The 22,804-nt window shown below is 45.9% G+C and overlaps 1 protein-coding gene across 2 annotated transcripts in view; it reads left to right on the forward strand.

The window, feature by feature from the left end:
* Nucleotides 1-22,804, forward strand: part of LOC147443363 (peptidyl-tRNA hydrolase, mitochondrial-like) — a 143,008-nt gene that overhangs the window by 89,581 nt on the left and 30,623 nt on the right. For both annotated transcript variants that reach the window (XM_086529249.1, XM_086529250.1), the window contains 2 exons: nucleotides 766-839; nucleotides 17,694-17,752. In XM_086529249.1, the coding sequence (XP_086385375.1) occupies nucleotides 766-839; nucleotides 17,694-17,752 (133 nt within the window). The remainder of the gene's footprint in view (nucleotides 1-765; nucleotides 840-17,693; nucleotides 17,753-22,804) is intronic.

A 22,804-nucleotide genomic window follows, 5' to 3' on the forward strand; every position in this document is an offset into this window, starting at 1 on the left:
ACGTAGGAAAAGCAGCAGGCATTCTGTTAGTGGCAAGGATATGCAAGCTATGCAAACGAAGCAAAGAGCAGGTAGAGAGTGAGGCTCGGTGTGTCTATTATAGTGATATCATGCCCATCACCCTTCTTCTCTTCGTGGTGGTAGCTTCTCACTTTCTTTTTCCAGGCAACTTGTTGGGCCACTTGCTTAGCCTGCTTCTAGGTTGAGGCTACTGCTCGTTGCTTTGCATTCTTGCCTTCGAGCTTGCATGCTGCCATTTTGGTTTTTGCCTGGTTTTGGGGTTTCTTTTTTTCTGTTCAGCTCTCGGGCCCTTTCTTGTAGAAGTCTTGGATTCCTCCTTGTGGCTTCTCACTCATCTTCTTCTTGCTCACTGGATAGAGCTAGTAAATCTGCAAAGCATGATTGTATACCTGATGCATATAGTGTTGCATTTAGAGCCTGTAGAGATAGAACCTCATCCACCCCTTGTTGCTTTGAGGCTTCTGTTTGGACTAGTCAGTTATTTCTGGTAGCTGCATCGTTGGGTAAAAAGGCTACTCTGATCTGAGTCTAGAACCCAACTTATCAAGAGGAGAGTCTCTTCTTGTCTAAAAGAGGAGTGCATAAAAAACCTAGCCTCTGATGAAAGTTTGAATGACGTCTATACGAGCATCATTGTAGTTACAATAGTATTACATAGTGAGATTGAATCATGTGCAAAACCACTTTTTTGACATGTGACACAGTGTGCTGCTTAACACTAACGGGGTGATTTTTTTGGCACAGATGTACGATGACACAGAGCTAGAATTTGGTCTTATGCGCTTACAAACAAGAGGTGGAACTACTAGTAATAATGGGTAAGATCTTATGAATATTTTATGCTCTTCCATTGTTTGTTGGAAACGTGATTATTAGCTCTTTTTTTTGTGAATAGCACTCAAGATGCTTGAAAATTGCAACTAAGTGATGGAAACGACCATCGTGAAAGTTGTCTGAGAATGAGGACTGCATTCTGCAATCCTCACCTGGAAGCACCAATGGCTTTGTATTGAACAGAGAGTTTGAGATATTATTGACAGATCATATATGTGCATAAAATTGACTCAGTTTAGGTTGATATCTAGAACTAATGTTCAATTTGCTCTACCTCTGCATGTATGTGTAGGATTGTGGGCATGGTTTAATGGAACTGAGGAAGAAGGGGTCAAATTTGGAAAAAAACATTCAACAATCACTGGAGCCTCTCTCATCTGAACCTTTCTACACCTCTTTCAAATCTCTCTTCCTCTAGCTCTCTCCAGCTTTGTTACTTACTCTGTCTTGTGTCAAGTGCAGCTTGGTTTACTCGTTAAAGTGCCTGAAACCGTGAGATATTCTGACCTCTCCTACCTCAAGCAAAGCAGTGACCAGGAACGACAAACAAAGAACAATCTGTGACACGTCTCTTTCATATTTGGAAGAGAATTGGCAAGATTTCTAACAAAGGATGAATAAAGAATCAGCAAAAGGGATCTGATGTGGTCTGTGACATCTCTCTTTCACGATTTTGAAAAAGGGGGGTCCCCTCATAGAGTTCTTCTATTGGTCCAATGCATGAATGCTTTATAATGTAGTGGAGGAGAAGGGGAGGGGGGTTCTCCTCAAAGAGTTCCTCTTTCAGGTTCTGAGTTTTGAGGGCATCGGAATGTTCCACTGAGTTCATAGACCTCGTGTGAATTGGGACAAGGTTCATAGTGTGCACTGTAGGATTGTCAACATGGCAGTCAGTAGGAGGATGCTATTGGGCAAAGCGGAGGTCAGTGTGGGTGGGTGTGTGTGTGTGTGTGTGTGTGTGGGGGGGGGGGGGGGGGGGAGGGGGAGGGGTGGGGGGGGAGGGGTCTCTTCGAAGAGTTCTTCTGTTGGTCCAATGCTGGAGGAGAAGGGGAGGGGGGTCCTCCTCAAAGAGTCCTCTTTCAGGTTGCGAGTTTTGAGGGCGTTGGAATGTTCCACGGAGTTCATGTATCTCGTGTGAATTGGGACAAGGTTCATGGTGTGCACTGTAGGATTGTCAACATGGCAGACAGGAGGAGGATGGTATTGCGGGGGCACAGGGGGGATGTTGGCAAAAGGAGTGGCACGGAAGGGGGTGGAAGCCATGTGTGCCAAACATTGCACTTGCAAAGCTATGGTTCATTTAGTAGTTTTCAAATTTGCAGTTCCAGATGACATGTTAATGAGTTTCATGGAGTTTTGGTATTTTCAAAATTGAAGATAATATTTTTAATAGTACAATAGGATGGGCGTCTCAGCTATGTCTAGCCACTGTGAACTAAGCACCTAGTTTAGCACGCTTATGAATTCCTCTACAGAGGACACCAGGCTTATGTGTAACCTATCTTGTGGGATCACCACACTTGTACTGCAAACCCTTGGCTGTACTTACTTGGACACATAGGCTAGTGGGATGGTGGTGTGGCATGCCAATCCTTGAGGTGTGGCAATAGGCCGTGAAACAAGTGAAAGGGAAAAGGATCTCCCGGCTACCTGTAGCGCCTATGGACACTCATTAGCTGACCATAGCCACCTTTGACAACACCCCCTAGCAGCTTGTAATGCTCTCTTCCACACATAGTCTTGGAACCTTCAGTACTTTCAGAAAAACCCACTGCCCAACATCAAGAGTCCTTGGAGACCTCTTTTCAATAACAGAAGTGGTAACCCAACCTCGAGTTGTCCTTACATTGTCCATTGCCAATTCATGCATTTCTTCCATGTCATATAAGAAATCATGATCTTTGACTCATTTGGCCAATCACAGTAGTGGATTTAGGCTTAAATACATACATCAGCATGGATGGGCTAAATCGAGGAGCAGCATGCTTGCTGCTGTTATAGAAAAACTCGAATTGTGGAAGGTGCCTTACCCTATGAGATTACCAGTGCGAAACATATGCTCTCAACATCTCCTCTAATGTTCGATTCATCCTTTTTGTATGCCCATTACATCCCAAGTGAGCAAATGATGACATACTCAACTTCATTTGAAGGTGACAAGTACATCACGCCAAAATTGTTTAGTGAACCTATATCCTCTCCATAGAACATATAAAGCTGATCGACAAATAGTATTGCCAACTTATGGCTTTTTGCTATCAAATTTTTGGTATAAACCTTGCATTCTTGTTAGTCTATCAACCATGTAGCAGGCCAGCTTTTTTAATGTACTCTGCCTTGTTGACCTAACATTGGCCGCACTACTTTATAAAGATTTTAATGTAAGAGTACACCTTGGCCTATTGAAGCATCTTTGACCAATGCTAAAGTTATTTGGATGTTTAGATGCCAGTGCCAGGAACATCATGACACTTAATCAAAATCTTTTGTTGAATAGTATCGATTATGGTACGTAGACGGTTTCAGTTTAAACAATAAATAACCTTCAATGGAATATTATCGTTGTCTCGTCACTTTGGTCTCCGCATCACCCTAGCCTGTATGCGAGTCCTATTCTATCTCAACCTTTTCCATATCTTACCAAAATGGCAATAGGAAGGGCATAATTCTTAAAAAGAGAGTGAAATCTCTCAAGATTTTAGCAATAGACAAGACGTTAACCTTAGGAATTTGATCGAATGCACGAGGTAATCGATTATTGGCACTATTCCTGTAAGAGATTTTAAAGTCAAACTCTTGCATAAGTTCAACAAGCTCAGTCCATGTAGCTCTTTAGCCATCTTTCTGATCAAAAATATGGCGCAATGAGGTGATGGCCAATCCATGCAACAAAAGTAGAGCCATAAAGATAATGCTATTGTTTTCTCAAAGTGTGGACACAACAACTAGCTCTTTCTCATAAGTTGGGTGACACACTTTCACATCAAAAATCTGCTTACTTTCAAACGCAAACGGGATGTCCATTTTGACAAAGGCTTGCATCGATGGCATGATCACTAATACGAGCTTGCTAGGATCTACAATATGCAACATTGGTGTAGTAGTCACCAAGAGTGAAAAGTCTTGAATCTCTCATCAAGATGCTCATTTCAAACATCAGTAGAATTAACCTTGTGGTGAGGTTCTAAATTCCTGGTCTCCCTCACCCCTCCTTTCAAAAGTTGCATAAGTAGAGCAGCAACTTTCGAATATCCCTTTATAAACTTGCGAAAAAATCCAAAAAAACCTAGAAAGGATTTCATTATGTGCACACTCCCTAGAATGGGCCGATTTTGCAATTTTTTGAGTTACTGACAAACAACGCGAATTGCGTTGCAAGCAATGTTTGACCTAAATGTAGAAGCTCTTTCTTGAAAAACTTGCACTTAGAAGCTTTGACATAAAGCTTCTCTCTTCTCAGTTCCTTGAGAACTGTGCGTATATATGCAATGTACTTGGGCAAACTTTGGCTGTAGATCAAGATATTAAGAATGTCAGAGTTTCGTATAAATGGTCTCAAGAGATCATGCACCATGTGCTGAAATATAGCAGGGCATTAGTCAAATCAAAAAGGTAGGACAAAAAATTCATAGTGACCATAATGCGTAAGGAAATCAGTTGTAGGAACACCTTCCAATTTTATTTGAATTTGGTGATAGCCTAGTAGACCTTTGAGAAGTATAATGCTCCATGCAGCCAATCTATCAAATCGTCCATACGATACTTATTCGGATAGTGAGTTCATTAGGACCTTCATAATCAATACAGAAGTGCATATTGTTATCTTTTGTTTTGAGAAGGTAGCACAAGTGCTCCTTATGAACATTTACTAACCATAACCTCATACTTTTGTGTCAACAATAATGAAGAAAATAACCGCTAAAAACCCTATCGAATTGCGAGGTGCTTGCCTTGTAACAAAAGTGGACTGTTATGAGCGCGTTCCAAGCTAGAAGAGAGTGAGAGGAGGCGCTCACAATTAACAAGAACTTGAGGCTTGATTATAAACTTAATCTTGATTGGAAGACTTAATACTTGATTAACACATTTGATTACAAAGCTTGACTTACAAGACAAGGCTTCGTTACAAGGACATGGCTAGATAACAAGACAAGAACTAGAAGAGGACTTACTGCACAAGAGCCTCACATTGGTGTTGTCATAACCTGCTGACGTGGCAATCCCCGAGAAGTTGGCCAACTTGCAGATCCTAGTCGAGGGGCCTAAACTCTAGCAGAAGAAGACTTACCAACTTACTGAATCCAACCGACGAGCCTAAAACCCAAAATGGGTTAGGATTAACCCTACCTAACTTACAGAACCTTGGCCAAGGGGCCTAAACATAAAATAAAGCAGAGCACACACACACACACACACAAGCCAAAATTGCGTACGCCGTAGAAGACGGTGATGTGGTAGCTTGTACGGATTTCCGCGTTTTGCATTGTAGCTCTTTGGAGGTTGACTTTTGGACCAGAAGCGTTCAGAAGTGTTTCTTTTCATGTACTGCTTTTGAGTGAGGGCAAGGGCCTTGTGTTGGGCTCTCTCACTGGCATTCTACAATGCGGAGAAGCAGAGTGGAGCCATCCAATTGTACTTTGTGGAAGCAATGTAAAGGAATACCGAAAGGGGCGCCGCAATTTGGGGCCATTGCAGCTTTGGAGTGGAACTCCGCCACTCCATGTCTCGTGTGGATTCTCTCTCTCGTTCTGTTCAGTGTTTTGAAGTGCTAAACGTCTATTCTTTCAGTTGACACGTGGTGCCTTCTCGTTACAGTTGTAGCAGATCTTCAGTCGTGTGCTTTTTTCGAAGCATACCGGTCCTCCCAAGAATATACAGAGCAAGATGCCATTTTCTAGATTCTACGGAGTATCTGCAGTTCCTCCTAGACGAACTCCGTTATATACTCTCGAGGCATCCGCGACAGAGCTTTCAAGAGTTTTTGAACTCCCTGTTGCCTCAAGTTGTTCCTCCTCCGCCTCCAGCACCTGAAAGCACAAGGGCTTCTAACAACAACCTACTCAGTCCTCTTTTCCGATTGGGGCAGTTTTTAGAAATATGGTGCATCCATCTGATGTTGACCCTATGCAACCACCTCTGCCACCGCCATTTCCACCACCTGCCCCACCACCACTTGGATATAATGGTTAGTCCGTATGCCTACCCCTACTACCCATATCCTGGCTTTGCACCACATTAACCTAAGGACTTCAAGGATGGGGGATCTACAAATAAATCTTTCACCTTCTTCTGAGGAGTGAAAGACAAAAAGAAAGCTTTGTAGTTCCTGCAACAATTTGATAATATCTATGCCCTAGGAAAATACTGAAGAATTCAAGATCTCTCGAGCCGGAGGGTTTCTTAAGGATAATGCTATTTAGTGGTGAAGTTCTATAGCTACCAAGCCGCATGCTCCAAGAACTTGTCAAGCTTTCAAGAATGTTTTTCTTGGGGACACATGGCATCCCTATTTGAAGTACAGCTTCTGGCAGAATGGGGTAACTTGAAAATGCTTGCCACGGAAACTATGGAAGTTGTACTATTGGATTACCATCACCTCTACAGGAATATTGTTTATCTAAACAAGTTTCTACAATGCAAGGACTTATGGACCATGCTGCGGTTGGTTACAAACTTGTGAAAGGAAGATTGGAATTTGTCACGGAAGATCAACCGACCAACACTCAGAATCCTCGAACACCACAAATAAATTCTTGGGATTCTCGCGACACTTCAACTCAAAAGTCTCGTTTGACATCTTGCCAACGAGAAACCCTATTGCAAGAAGGCAGATGCTTTGAATGTTTCCAGATGGGGCAAAAGTAGTATAATTGTCCTACAAAAGGGGATAAACCTCCAGAGCAACCTCCTGCTAAGAAAGCTAAAATTACGGTCGGCCGACGTTTATGGCATCTCTTTAGATGGAACTAAAGAATTGTGCACAACATATGGACAAATTAAGGACTTCTAAGCACTTATCTTTTCGACGGAGGAACTATCGAAAATTTTATCCATCTAGAGTTCCTCAAACAGATGGACTTTGAATACGACCAGTTTTCTAGAGAACTTGAGGCCGAGTTAGCTACAAGGAAAACTCAAAAAGTGGTACCACTCATTGGTGCTCTTCCACTCACTATACAAGGTTACCATGGCAAGGAAGACTTTCACATCATGCAGTTAGGTCATTGTGACGTTCTTTTGGGCACGCCTTGGCACAATCAGAATAATGCGACCATACACATCAAGGACCGAACCATCACTTTGAAGGGGGATGGAAAGCCAATCATCCTTAACGTTCGACTGACTTTGCGTTTGATTTGTATTTATATACTTTTGAACTTTGTTTGAGATTACTGTTTGAAATGGATTTTATCTATTTTAAATTTGTTTTGGTGCTGACTTGAGATTGCTTGATTTCAGTTTTGATGTTGGTGATTTACTCATGGCTTGGGCCCTCCTCCGGGGAGGAGTATTGAAGAGAAAATTCTTCTTGATAATATTTGAATATCTCGTGTCTTGAGCTTTCCTTGGAGGAGTATTCATGCTAGTTGTAGACCCTCTAAACGTTATAGGTTGCGTTTTGGGGAGCGTTTAGTTGTACTCTTGGAACCTCCAAGTGAGGCAGGTTGGGGTCTAGGGAGCGTGTGGTTGTAACATGCCTCTATATCTCATGGCATGGACCTTTACGATGGGAGTGATGAGAGAGTGATTCAATATCTCATGACCCAAACCTTTTTAGGTTATTTTTGGGGGGGGGGGGGTGTTCCTTAGCGCTATATGTTTTTATGTCATGTAACATGCATCTGTAATCATCTGTGTTGCATTGTGATGTGTCAACCATTGAATATATTCCTAATTGGGTGAGATTGCGTAAGTATGTGACTTTTAGTGCATCGAGACACCCCTGAAAAGATTAGCGCGGGTTGGGTGTGATGGCTGATTTTGCTACACCAGAATGTCAAGAGCTGCAATACGGAATGAGAAAACTGATTGACCCTGAGGGATTTTGTTGGCAATTTCAAGGAAAAAGTGGAGTACAGGACTGTGTCATATCTCTCAATGTAGTAGGGCTACAATGTCACTTGCACTTGACAGTTACAGTTGGTCTTGGGTTCACACTTAATGGACACTCTCGAATCTCGAGACTGACAAACCATAGGTGCTTGGCGGGGCACCGAGGAGTGGTAGTCGAGTGGACACCACAGCGAACCTACTACCACCACTATTGTCCACAAATATGTGCAGCTGTGTTTTCAGAGATATTTGCTGAAGTTATGGGTGATGAATAGCCATTATATATATGACGAGTTAGGCATGAGTTGGGTACGAGGTGTTGGTCTGGAGACTAGTCTTTGCACACAACACTCTCCTTGCACAATCTGAGCCTTGACGCACCCACTGTAAACCGTGCGGCGTGAGCCGTGTAGCAGGCCTATAGTGCATAGGACGACAACTAGTTATAGTTGGTCACGAGTTCACACTGGACGGACATTTGCCTGGGCAGTGACACGTGGCAGGTATACGGGTGGTGGTCTAGCCGACGCAGGCCAGACCACCACGACCACAGTTTGGAGATAGACTTAGCTGATTGGATATTTGTGAGCCGTTGGTGGCTCTTTATGGTTGTATATATCTGTAGCTGTTTGGGGTTATCGGTATCATCATCTAGAGTCTCGAGTCCATACACTGCACGTATGCACCATCCTTGCACATCTGAGCCTCGACACCCCATTGTACCCATGAGTTCTTGTCTTGAGCTGAGTGTGCTGCCATGCCAGAGTCTGTACTGGTTTCTTTGAGTTAGTCGAGTCCCCTCTATTCAGGTTCTACTGTTGGAGTCGCTGTGTTGTTTGCTCTGTTGTTCCTTGTTTTCTGTGTTGTCATTCTGTTGGAGTGAGATGTCCCGCACATTGCACTGAGGAGCACCCACTGTAAAGAGCACGACACATTATCTCCGCTACAGGTGCTCTGTTACTAAATTGACTTTATCTGACATAAAAATAATTCTAAATGAATTATTGGATTTATAAGCGAGAGGGTTTTCTCGCTTGGAACACTAGGAAAAATAATTCTAAAAATTTAAAGTGAGAGGGTTTTTCTCACCGAAGACATCCGAGTACAGAGTATTCCTAGTGCGTCATTCAGAGTAATGACATGAGCACTACAAAAGGGAATATTTGTAAGGCCACCAGGAATGGGTACTTCTGATGCGTCACATTGAATGGGTGACAGGGAGCATTGGGAAGAAGTATCCGACCATCCGAGAACGGACATCTCTGATGCGTCATAGGATGGGTGACATAGAGCATGAAGGAGATTGTACCATAAGTTCGGTAGAAAAAGACTAGGTGATGGGTATTCCTGATGCGTCACAAGGTGGGTGACGGGTGCATCAAAAAGGGAATATCCATAGTCAAGAGGAAATTCCGAACTGTGTTAGAATTGTGCACAAGGAAAAGCAAGCACCTGAATGAAGATGGGTTCAGAGGAAACTTTGAGGAAAAGCAGATGCTTTTTGAGAGTGGGATTGCTTTTCGGGAAAACAGATGCTTTCCCGCAAGGAAGTCTATGTCTGCATTGCAATTGTGCATGTGATTGTATCCAGGGACGCCTGGGAAGTGCTGTGAAAGCATTGTTTTTAACTTTTAAGGTTTTATTGAGTTTTTGGGCAGATTCAAACTACTTTTAGAATACACCGACCGCCCACTTAATAAGTGGGCAGCCACCTGGAAAATAAAGCAACAAAAACCAGCCAGCAATTTCTCTCTCTTTTTCTGGCAGAACAGTGTCCATAAAATAAAAATTTAAAATTAAAAAAAAAAAAACCGGCCACAATCTCTACGCAAGCAGCCAATGCTCTACTATCTTAACCGTGGCCAGGGAGCTATAAAAGCATCACACGCCCTCTCCGAGAGGGAAGACCAGTTTCCGCAAGGAGATGCATCATGCTGCTACAGATTTCAGCCGCAAAGAGGACGTTGCCAGTGATGCCCACGGGTGCCCCGAGTGTATCAGATTACGCCAAGACCAAGTGCGCGAGTTCCCTCGCGAAGAAGTGCCTACGGAGCGTGTTTCCATCACGTCACACTGCTGTCTTTCTCTGTTTTCAGCCCATAAACGTCGTAGACGGGGCTGATTTACGAGAAGGAACCCAAGAACACACCTCTTTTGTGTGTAGGATTGAAAGAGAGGATTTCCTATGTAGAGATCTCTTCCGGGGAAATTACTTTTCGAGAACCGAGTTGCGTTTCGAGCATCGAGACTTTGAAGGTAACGATTTTCATGTTATGATCTCTAAGTATTTGTTTGCAGGTGTACTTCCTCTTAGTGAGGGAGTAGGAGCAGAGGAAGTCATGAGCCTCTGTAGGAGAAAGCGCTCTGAGGAACTAGAGCCAAATCAGCCCAAGGGTTTCGTACCCGAGTTTGGGAAGTAGATCCACAGATTGGAGAGAGGTAGCCTCTCAAGTTGTGATACGGAAGTTGAGATTCCCAAGTAAGGACTTCGTGTCCGGGAGAGCAGAGTTGTTCTACGGGAAGAGGACTTCGGAAACAGAGTCGAGAAAAGAGAGTTGCAGGGATATCATGCCCTGAGTCTTGAAGGTGAGATCCAGACGTGAGAACCTTGGTTCTCGAGGATTTGGAATAAGGAATGCCTTGGAATAGGGTTTACCCCTAGGAATAGGAAGCCGAGGCTTCCCGGAACCATCAAGTCTTATTCTAGAACCAATGTGGTAATACGTTCGGTTCAAGTGCTTGTATAGACTTCTCCTCAGTAAGAAAGATACTATTATGGGGGGGGACCAGCCCATCTTCTGGTCCCCAGTATTGTGTCGATCTTCTCACTCTATCGCTCTCTCTCTCTATCTATTTCTTTGTATATCCTTTGGCTTCAATAATAAGTGATAAATCCTATTTATCCGAATATATTTTATATTGCTATGCGCTCCCGTTTGTGACATGCTCTCATTTTTGGCACGCCCGGTGGGACCTCAATTGAAATCTCACTCCGTGGAAAGTCCAGTCGAGGAGCTATTGGGTTTAACCTCTCTGTCTTGGTCTATTGGTTTCGACTAGGTTGGGTTGCTTCAGCTTGGTTCAGTCTAGTTTCACTCTCTCGTCCTGGTCTAGTCCTCTCGTCCTGGTCTAGTAGTCTCTCGGCCTGTCTACAGCCAGGTCTAGCCAACTGGTCCAGTCACTCGCCTTGGTCTAGTGGCGTTTGGGCCAGTGTCCAGTAAGTTACAGGTTTTTGTGCCCAAGGCTTGGGTGGGCTTCTGGTTACTGTATGACACATACAAGGCAGTCAAAAGAGCGACAAAGCACACTACTAAGTCCTCTGAAGTACTACCACAGGAAGCGTCAACCCTTCGTGCCAAGTAGAAGTCCACCAGCCCCGTTACCCCTACCTTCCCCCGCAGCTACCTCCATTCTCTCGACCAGTTCTACACCTCCCAATCACCCTCCCCAGTAAAGTTCTCGCCCACTGTGTTACAGCAAGCTCTTGAGCAACAGGCTCCTGCGCAGACGGCCATGGAGGAGCTCACAAATGTTCTGGCTCAGGTGAACATCAAGTTCCCGACTTTCAAAGTCTCTCTACAGAGGATGCGGACGTATCCCTCTGCAGGGGTCGTGGTCTCAACAGAGAAGACGCCTACTTAGGACTCTTTCCATCCACCTTGGATGGCTTAGCAGACAAATGGTACAATCAGTTTGCAGAGAACCACTTTACGACTTGGGCCACCTTACGACGACAGTTTTGTGAAGCTTTCAGGCCAGGCGACTTCCAAGAGAAGGTTCTGAATGAATTGGCCAACCTGATGCTCCAGCCAAATGAGACATTTGCAGAACTCATGACCAGAACCAAGTCTCTGGTCGCTAAGCTTCCTCAGCAACCAGGTGAATTTACGGTTAAGAAGTGGGTGGAGAAGGCTCTTCCCAAAACCTCTCCGCAAGAACTCCCAGAGAGTCTCTGACCTGATACCACTCGGGAGAAATTTGTCGCAGCTGCTACTCGGATAGAAGGAGCTAGGAAGCTGTTCACCGACTCTCCTCAGGTAGAGACCACCCCAGTCTTTTTAGAAAGTTCCTTTGATCCTTTAACCTCTTTACACAGGGAATTGGAAGCCCCAGCGAGCTCTTCAAGAGGAGAGGTCCTTCTCTCTTAGACAGGAGATGCCTCCACATCACGAGGCTTTGGAACAGATCAAGCGCAAGCTAGAAGAGCTAAGGTCTCAACAGGAGACTAAGGTTATGGTTTGGTGTAGCTCATGCTGCTCTCCAGGGCACCCTCCACATGAATGCCCCCTTCGGGTTTATTGCCACTTCTGTGAAAAGTCTGGACATGAGGATAAGGATTGCTACTACCTCAAGGGATTGTGACAAATACAACAAAGTCTTGGTCCTACTCTTCAACAAGGGCCACCACCTGCATCCAACATGGTTTCCCTGTATGGGCATCCAAACCACATGCCACCTTTGTTGACCGCCCCTCCTATGCAAGGTATGCAGAGTACTTTCCCCTCTCAGAGCTTTTATCATGCCCATGCTCCCTCATCCCCTCAAAGCTTACGCGCCACCTCCAACTCCATGCACCAGGAGCAAGGGCCACCTCGCCCTTCGACTCGCCTATTGAATCGGCCCATTTTGTGCTACAGATGCGGGGAATATGGACATTACCAAAGCAAATGTGCCTTGCCAGAAGGGTTCCCTCCCTACTGTCATTGTCCTAATGCGAAAGATCACTACAGTAAGGATTGTCCCAAACTTCATGCATCCACGGCTTCGAGGGGTCAAAGCCAAAATGAGTTTACCTTTCCCAAGGTCAATCTGATAGCAGTTAGCACCGTCCCTCAACCATCACCTTCTACTCATGTTGTGGTCCCTAATGACAACTTTAAGCAGGTAGAGGAGCCCACTGGTGTTCTCACTCGGACCCTGAGGGCATCCTTGGGTCTTAGCCTTCCAACCAATTCCCCTCTTCCACCCACAATCCCACCCATGGATACCCCGCTTCTAGCTGTCGGCAAGCCCTCCCCTCGTGCCAAGCAAGGATCCTCATCTCTGCTCTCAGATATTGATGAAGCTTTCTTAGAAGCAGCAGCAGACCTACATCAGATTAAGGTGCCTGAGAAACCACTTGTAGAAAAAGAAAAGCTTAGAGCAGAGACAATCTTGAAGAACACCTGCCAACAAGTGTCGCTCTTTGACATGTTGCGGCTAGATGCGAGTTTTAGAAGTGACACCCTTGCAGTTATTCAGTCGCTTTACCCCGGAGCAGGTCCTAGTGGGGGCCACCTCCCAGTGCAATGATCAGAGTTTGATATGATATCCTATACCGTTGCTCCCCTCACGGATTATAGAAGCCCTCGTCTCACCCTATCCGTCTTGGGGCAGCAATTCTCAGGATTAATTGTGGATAGTGGATCTGGCATCAACATGATGCTTGAGTTCACTATGTTGGCTTTAGGCATGTAGCCAGCTCGTCCTCCTCCCTTCACAGTAACATTGGCCGACTAGAGGACAGTCTACCCTATGGGCATAGTGGAAAAGGTGTGTTTGCAAGTACAAGATTTCACCTTTAGTTTGGATCTCCCGTGCTCATCGGTAGACCATGGCACTGCATGATTGGGGAAATGACTCAATGTGGATACATACTCCTAGCTCCCCAATGAAACCCATTAAACGTGAAGGAGGTGTGGATACAGTGGTGCACCATAGTTCTTTGTCAATAGAATCGAATCCTGAACTAAATCAGCCTACTCCACCTGACGGGTCAGAAGAAGATTTGCTGGATTGGTTGGAAGCTACCAAGTCTATGCCTTGTTATGGGGTCTCTATTCAATCTTTGCCTAAGGATGCAATAGGTGTGGAGGTCACAGAGTCTGATGAACTACCCTTCAACAAGATTCCACAAAGCAGGTTTCAAGCACAAGGGTATATTTGGACATTCTTCAGTTTCTGTTGTTTCTACTTTCTGACAGCCTATTCCTCTGTGGCCTTCGTTCGCCCCTCTTCACCCCCTACCCACTCCTCTCTCTCTCTTCCCTTCCCACCCCCTACACCCTAACCTCGCCCCTGCCCACCCCCTCTCTCTCTCTCTCGCCCCTACCTACCCACCCCTTGCCCCTACCCACTCCGTGCACATCCTACCCTCGCCCGTATCTACCCTACCCTCGCCCCTACCACCCCCTCTCTCTCCCTCGCCCCTACCTACCCTACCCTACCCCCTAGCTCTCGCCCCTACCTACCCCCTCTCACGAACTTGGAGAACTAGGAGAGGAGCCGCGACGAGACTTGCAAGAAGAGGTGTAGGGGCTCAAGCAAGCCGAGCTAGGGGGCAGGAGGTGGGTAGGGGCTAGGAGGGTGAGAGGGGGTAGGTAGGGGCGAGAGCTAGGGGGTAGGGTAGGGTAGGTAGGGGCGAGGGAGAGAGAGGGGGTGGTAGGGGCGAGGGTAGGGTAGATACGGGCGAGGGTAGGATGTGCACGGAGTGGGTAGGTAGGGGCGAGAGAGAGAGAGAGGGGGTGGGCAGGGGCGAGGTTAGGGTGTAGGGGGTGGGAAGGGAAGAGAGAGAGAGGAGTGGGTAGGGGGTGAAGAGGGGCGAACGAAGGCCACAGAGGAATAGGCTGTCAAAAAGTAGAAACAACAGAAACTGAAGAATGTCCAAATATACCCTTGTGCTTGAAACCTGCTTTGTGGAATCTTGTTGAAGGGTAGTTCATCAGACTCTGTGACCTCCACACCTATTGCATCCTTAGGCAAAGATTGAATAGAGACCCCATAACAAGGCATAGACTTGGTAGCTTCCAACCAATCCAGCAAATCTTCTTCTGACCCGTCAGGTGGAGTAGGCTGATTTAGTTCAGGATTCGATTCTATTGACAAAGAACTATGGTGCACCACTGTATCCACACCTCCTCTCCTAGTTCTCCAAGTTCGTGCTTACGTATGACATGCTTGGGCAATGGTTTCAGCTAAACCTAGTTGATCCACTCGCTTTCTTGTATGAGATTATAGTCTTTCATGGTTCCCCGCAATTTTCAGTGTATTCTCTCACCGAGACGGTGAGTGGTTTTGTGGAGGGAAACTCATAGCAGGGCTATAGTGTCATTAGCATAGGACGACAGTTAGTTATAGTTGGTCAGAGTTCACACTGGACGGACGCTAACTATGTCAGACTTTGTAAATAATTAATTTATTTACGATAAAAGAATTATCTAATTAGTTGTGTGCACACAAGAACAGATCTAGCAGTTTCTAGGGCCTCAGGTGCGTCCAAGTTTGGGCCAGAGCACCTCAGGGAGACCCTAACAGAAAAATGAAAAATACCATGAAGCCCTAGTGATTGGGAAATCGGGTCTTCAATGAAGGGGTAGATAGTAGCCTCAGATTTCAGGCTCAAAAAATTATGCGCGCTAGTGCAAGCACAGGAATGAGATGGGGTCCTTAGACTATTAACCCTAAGGCTTGATTATTTTATGGCCTTAGGATAAGTTAGTTAAAAGTATTCTTAAATGATTTGCGTTGGACCAAATGGCCGGACAAGTGCGAACAGGTAATGCCAGAGCATTGCTGGCACGGCATTGCGCTAGGGAGCAGCTAACGTTTTCATTTGTTGCATCTATGTGTGCAGTTGTGCACTTAATTGCACATTTCATTAACTAGCATAGGATTTCTAAAGTCAAAAGTTGAATGGTTTTTAAATTTTAAAGTAAGTGTGCCACTTGGCACACTTTCCCATGCAATCTTTCTCTCTCTCTCTCACTCCCTCTCTTCATGCTAGCGCCCCCTCTTCTAGGAGGCTATAAGAGAGCAGCCTCTCCCCCTCTTGCCAGGTTGGCAGTGCACTACCCCCCCCAAGTTGACCATCCTCTACGCAGTGAAGCTCTCCATTGAAGCTTGAGAGCAGCACCTTGTAGTGTATGTGGAGCCTCTGAGCACCCATCACCTAGAACAAGGCCTCTCATGATTGCATGCAGCTTTGGGAGAAGTTTCATCGCATAAAGTAGTAGAAAACTCTCTTTCTCCCTTGCCTAGCTGCTGCAAATTCCCTGTTTTCAGTCCCTAATTACTTGTATTAGGGTGAATTTCAGCAAAGTCTTAATAGAATCTCATTCCCCACTACCTACTCTACACATACACCAAGTTTGGAGCATTTCCATGGCGAAAAGGTCCTCCATTTTGGCATTGGAACGCGCTCAGGTAACAATTTCTGGTTATGTGCAGAAAATTACAGCAAGCGTGTGTGTTTGTGTGTTTTGCATGTTTCTGTGGTTGGTTAATTGCAGGAATGATTACGTCCAAAGTGGCACAATTAGCGGAAGATAGACCCTCATTCGTGAGAGCTTCCGATGAGTTTTGTGGAAGGTAGACTCTCCCCTACGAGAGCTTCCCAAAATCTCGCAGAAGAGAATAGATCCTCTCAGTAGTCAGAGAGCAGTTCTTCTACTCTCTCAATCAGAAGCAGAAAAAGGCCAAGTAAGAATAGAGGACGGGCTTTCGCCCCGTTCCTGTGCTTGTAAAGATTCTCCCTTAGTAATAAAGATATACTCTTTATGGGGGGGGGGAGACCAGCCCATCTTCTGGTCCCCAATGAAGTGTCAAGCTTTCTCTCTCTCTCTCTCTAATTCTCTTGAGTATTTGAAGTGCAATTAAACGTCAGTTTACGCTTCCGTATTTTTGTGACACGGACTTTTGCCTTGGCAGTGACACGTGGCAGGTATACTGATGGTGGTCTAGCCAACGCGAGGCCAGACCACCGCAACCACAGTTTGGAGATAGACTTAGCTGATTGGATATTTGTGAGCCATTGGAGACTTAGCTGATTGGATATTTGTGAGCCATTGGTGGCTCTTTATGATTGTATATATCCGTAGCTGTTTGGGGTTATCGGTATCATCATTCTCTTCTTATATGGTCTAGCGTCTTTGTCTAGAGTCTCGAGTCTATACATTGCACGTATGCACCATCCTTGCACATTTGAGCCTCGACACCCCATTGTACCCATGAGTTCTTGGTTGGAGCTGAGTGTGGTGCCATGCCAGGGTCTGTATTGGTTTCTTTGAGATAGTCGACTCCCCTCTGTTCAGGTTCTACTGTTGAGTCACTGTTTTGTTTGCTCTGTTGTTCCCTGTTTTCTGTGTTGTCATTCTATTGGAGTGAGATGTCCCACACAGTGCACTGAGGAGCACCCTGTAGAGAGCACGACACATTATCTCTGCTACAAGCCGTTGTGTGTGTGGCGTGCGAGAGTCTTTAGCTGATACATTGAGAGCGATCGAGCTTACATTGGGCTCAGAGTCTATCATGTCTTGCTATTTTGAGTACATTTATGTTCTATGTTTCATTTCAAATATGTCAAGCATGTCTTTCAATTGTCTAGTTTGTGCCATGGAGTGAGGTTTCGCATTGAGGAGCACCCACAATAGCGAGCATGACATTATTTTCGTGCTACAATCAAGAGAGACTAGGGTTGAGGACATGGTCAAAAAAGGGGTTTGCTAGGATAAAGTAAGGGGCCTGTTGAACGGAATCCAATGGGTGATATAATCAAGAAAAATGAAGTCCATTGCAATAGCTACTTCATATAACATGTGAACCATAATTATGACGGTTGTCTCTTTTTTTTTCAGGCTCATTTTGCAAGTCTTATATATGATATGGATACTCAAAATGTAGAAGTGCCGTTTTTAACATGCTTTTAGCATCTACAATTTAGAGATTGTCTTTATTGTCCGCAGCAAAGATTGAAGGCCCAGTTTTTAGTTCTTTTCAAGTTCTTGATTTGAGTTTGTTTTTTGGTGCAGTGTGAAGAGCGTGATTGATCACCTTCAAGGATGTCGTCTTTTTCCACGGCTTCGGATAGGTAATCAAATATATGTGCGCATAAAATTAAAGTGCACATGAGCGTGCATACACCCTCACTTTTCTTTGATCGTTGGCTGGTCAGTATGTTTTGTATGCAACCTTTTCTCCTTCTATGTTGAACTTTGTATTTGTTGTTCGGTGACTACGAGCAATTGCAAGTAAATATTGCTTGGATTTGAGTGTTCAGAAAAAGAAAATGACAAAGAATATATAGATTTATATCTATTTTCTAAATATGGGAGACAAAGAAAAAAAGAAAGGAAGTACTATTAACATCCTTGCCATGGCGGAAGCTAGTTATTTCATGGATCTTAGACAGTTTGCAGATTTGTACGAGAGTCAGATTAGTGATGCCTTGGGAAAGTTGGTTTGGTCAAAGATACTCATTTGGTATCTTCCTTAGGTTTTTGTAGTGGACGACAAGTGAGTTCCTCCTCCCTCTCTTACATGAATTTCGAGGCACAGCATAGGTGTTTTTCAGTTCCATGGCTTCTATGAGCTGCTACAGGAGGGTTCTTACAGTAGATACTTTATATCTTTTGTTGATGAACACTGATCTTTACTGTTTCGCTACACAGCCAAAGGCGGAGAGAGCCTTGGGCAGAGCTGTGTAGGCTTCCTGCCAGCCAGTTGGAGCTTCTTTACCACTTGCATGCTTGAGTATACCTTGTGGTTGTACGTGTATTTTTCTCATTTGTATACCCTGTGGTTGTACATGTATTTTTCCCCATGATCTCATTGTATATCTTCAGGTTTTTCCCATATTTCTTGTATATGGATCTTTGGTCAATTTCTAAAGGGTCACAAACTTCACATTTGAGAGAGAGAGAGAGAGAGAGAGAGAGAGAGAGAGAGAGAGAAGAGAAATGAAATGAAATGTTATATTAGACGTCTTCAAAAGGCCAAAATGACCTATGAGACAAAATTGATAAAATCCTTGTGGATCTAATCCAATGTCTGGATACAAAAATAAAATGAAGTAAAGAGAGAGAGAGAGAGAGAGAGAGATTTCTTAACGTCTATAAAAGGCCGAAATCGGCCTATGAGACAAATCAAAGTACATGAGGTGGGTGTCCTCTGTGTATCCGTAAAGGATAAAAGGTTCAAAAGTAAAAGTGACTATCTTGTATAATGACTGGGGGAGGAGGGAGGTGATACAAGGGTGGGGGTGGAGCTCCAAAACTGAGGAAAAGATGCAATCATATATGCTGGGGTAGATACAATCATGAGAAGAAAAGCTATCCTATCTCTAGCTCCATCCAGTACCATAATCAGGGCGTAAAACATAATGCATGGGCGGTTAGGGTGTGAACAATCCACATAATATGGCGGCTGGATCTGCAAAAGCCCGGATGCGTCTCTCCTCTAGAGATCTATAGTAGTGCTCCTGGATCTCGTGGATCTCTGTCTGGTGTAGGCGAGGTGCCCTACGTCCATGGGTACGTGGGCGTCTGCGAGCTCGGACCTCCTCGGTCTGCTATAGAGTCACTCCTCTCTGGATGGTCGGAGGTGGTTCTGTTGCTATGGTCCTCTGAAAAAAGTCTGTGAGCTGTGTCTGGCGCTCATCTCTCACAGCTAATGTTGCCTGGAGGAGGGAGTCCCGATGCTGTTGTGCCTCTAGGAGGAAGCGACCGAACTTTTGCTTGTCTTTGGACTCAAAAATCTGATGTAGAGTGGGCTGATCTGCAAACAAGGTCAGATATCTGCCTCTGATCCCCTCATATGCTCTACATCTGCATACATAATGCTCCTCGTTCTCAATCTCTATTGTGCAAAGTCTGCATATCCTCTCTGCTCTAGGGACATGTGCAACTCTCCCTGCCTCAATCTCTAGCTGGTGTGATGATACTTTGAGCTATCCGATGGTGACCCGTGCTCTATGTGGCATGTAGATATCCATGTATCTCGCTCTCTGGATGAACCATCTGCTAGAATGGTCAGGAAGTGGTCTCTGTAGTACTGCCTCTTCGTGGGAAGAGGCTCTCTGGGTGTGATCCATGTCTCCCTGATGTATAACTGCCAGAGATCCTGTCTAAGAACTCGATTCCTCTCGGTGTGTGAGAGGCGTATATGGGGGGAGTCAGGATCATACTGAAAAGGAGGCAGATCTGTGATGTCCAAGCCATGGGATGTAAACTGCTCTATGACCTGTGAATATCATGCCCTTGTGTCCCCCTCGTGCTGATGCAGCTGGCCAGTGCTACATATCCTCATGTAAGCCGGCCTCGGGCTGCTTGGGCCATGGAAAATCTGCCAATGGTGCCAGTAAAAGTCACCCCCAAGTATACATATGAATCAACTACCTCGACCTGCCGGCCTGCTGCTATGAGTATTGCTCTGCTCTGAACTGTCCTGGAGGTGTGGAAGATCATGACCTTGGTCTTGCCAAGGTTCACTGTGAGCCCTTGATGTGTGCAAAAATCATCCAAGGCTCGTAGGCGGCTGTGCAGTCCCTCCTGTGTGTTCTCAAAAACTAGAATGATATCATCAGCATAGAGCATAATATGGACTGGTATACCTGCTAAGTCTGATCCCTCTCTGCCTGCTCGTAGAATGTAATCTGATATCTTGTCGATGTAGAGACCAAATAGAGTCGGGGAAAGGAGGCATCCTTGCTTCACACCAATGCTGCTAGCAATGGGATCTGATACTCCACCTAGGCATCGCACTCTACCTATGACCTGTGCATACAAAGAATGGATAGCCCATATCATCACAAATGGTATATGTAGCTCCTGAAGGCACTGAAAGAGTCTCTCTTTGGGGATGGTGTCAAAGGCTTTGCGGAAATCCACAAAGCGGTAGTAGAGTCTCCTCTACGATACATGGAGGTGATGTTTGAATAGTTTCCTTTATTGCACTGCCAAGACACTGTTTGTACGTTGTAGACAAGACAAGCAGCAATTGGGTGGACTCACAAAGTGGAGCACCCCATACACTCTTTGCCTTGTTTGAAAAGTAGACCACCCTTAATGGAATACCTTTCTAGTATCTTGCTCTTTGTAGCCGGGCATTGGGCGTTCGAAATGGCATAGCTTTCTTGGCCCTCTTGGACTCGCCGCCAAATCCCACCAAAGTGAGACGTTTTTGCAGCACCCACAAAGAGAAGATAGAGGTGAGTCCAGCTCTTTGTAAACGAGAGAGTATTGACCTCAAAAACTCAGCTAAGGGCATCTGCAACCTGATTGGTTGTGCCCATCCAATATTGAATCTCATAGTCGAACTCCTGCATGAGTTCGACCCACCATGCCTTACGATCGGGAAGGTCAAGGTGGTCACTCACAGATACATTTCAATGAATTCTGATCAGTCCAAAATGCGCAAGATGGGACAAAGATGTTGCAAACGTTCTTCTAGCGGCTTATTGTGAAGGAGTACGTCATCGAGGAAGGTGGCTATACACTTTCCGAGGTACAAACAAAACAAGTGGTTTATCGTCTGCTAGGAAGTGGTAGGAGCATTGGTAAATCCAAAAGGGGGTTTTGTGGCATCCAGAGGAAATATCCGTGTATGAAGATAGATCACCCAAGAAAGTGGTAAGAGGATTGTTCAACCAAAAAGGGGGTTTTGTGGCATCCATAGGAAGTATCCAGATATGAAGATATCTCGACCCTAGATCAATCTCGATGTAATATTTTGTACCAAAAAGTCTCATCTACAACATCATCCATCCATGGTGACAAAATTCAAATACCAAGAGACGGAAGTGCTCGTTGCTTTTGCTCCCGCAACCTACACGTCCATCCTCCCCCCCCCCCCCGGCCCTGCTTGCCCCCTCGCTCGTGCTGCCCCAACCTACCCCTGCCCAGTCCCCCCCCCCCCCCCCCCCCCCCCCCCCCTTCGTGTTGCCTCACGCTGCCCCCCGCGTGCCCATCTCGCCAGCTGCCCCTTCACTTGCGTTGCCTCCCGCCCGCCTCAGCCTCCTCGCCTACTACACACAACCCCCCCCCCCTCTTTCCTTTTTTCCTCATTCACTCCCACTTGTTCTCTGTTTGGCCGGTTATCGTCGGTGGCTCCTCCGTTTTGTCGACGAAATTCGCACCAGCAGTAGCAGGAACACTTCACCCTCACTTGCAGTAGCAGACACATATGGAAGCTCATGCTCCGCCTCAGAGGGACTCGAATGAATCCCCCCTCGCTTGACCCTGCCGAGCCCACCATCCGACTTGCTATGTTGCCAGCACAGCAAGCAAACCATGCAACAAAGGTGGAGCGTCTTCAAGCCACCTCCTTCAGGCCTGTCTCCTAGGAGAGGTGGGAAAGATCATCAACATACAACTTCTTGGGCTGGGACACTACCAGATTGAGTTTGAGACTCCCGAGATGGCTTCCAAGGTCATCTCCATGAGCCCGTTGGCCATTTGAGTGGTCAGGGCTCATTTTCAACAGTGACGCCATGGTTTCGATCCAGGTTCGGATGTTCTTGTCGAGGAAGCAGATCTTTCCATTTTGATCTGCTTCCCCGCCCTGAGGAAAGAGTACCTCCCGCTTCTTTTCAAAATTGGTTCAGAGATCTGGACGGTCTTGGAGACCCCGCGCACGGAAGCTTCAATGGCTGCCAAGGCTGCAGGTATTCCCAGAATACGTGTTCTGGTGCGCGACACTCACCCCCCCCCCCCCCCCCGAAGGTAGTCCTTCTACCTACGGTGAGTGTTGGGTGGCTACGCCAAAGGGTGGAGTATTCGGGACTCCTGGACCAGTGCTTCATTTGCAGACAGATAGGCCACGTAGCGAAGGCCTATCCTCGCAAAAGATCTCGACTCGCATCGCATGCTCAGTCCCCCAAGGTTGAACATGCCCAGCAGACAGGTACCCAGGACACACAGGTTGGCACTTCGACAGAGGCCAGCGACCAGCCTGTCGATGGCTGGCAGCAAGTGCACGGCCGCCGTCGACAGGGAAGGGCTTGCCACAACGCCCCCCTGGTGGCCGACCTCCTGCACCCCAGCAGCATTGGGTTTTGATAGGAACCGTCTCGACCCTTTGTTGCAAGAGTCCCCTAAGGAGCCCCCCTCCACCTCAACTTCACCGCCACCACCCTCTTCCCCTT

The sequence above is a fragment of the Adiantum capillus-veneris genome, chromosome 14, assembly GCF_014529385.1.
Source record: "Adiantum capillus-veneris isolate H3 chromosome 14, ASM1452938v2, whole genome shotgun sequence".
Lineage (NCBI taxonomy): Eukaryota > Viridiplantae > Streptophyta > Polypodiopsida > Polypodiales > Pteridaceae > Adiantum > Adiantum capillus-veneris.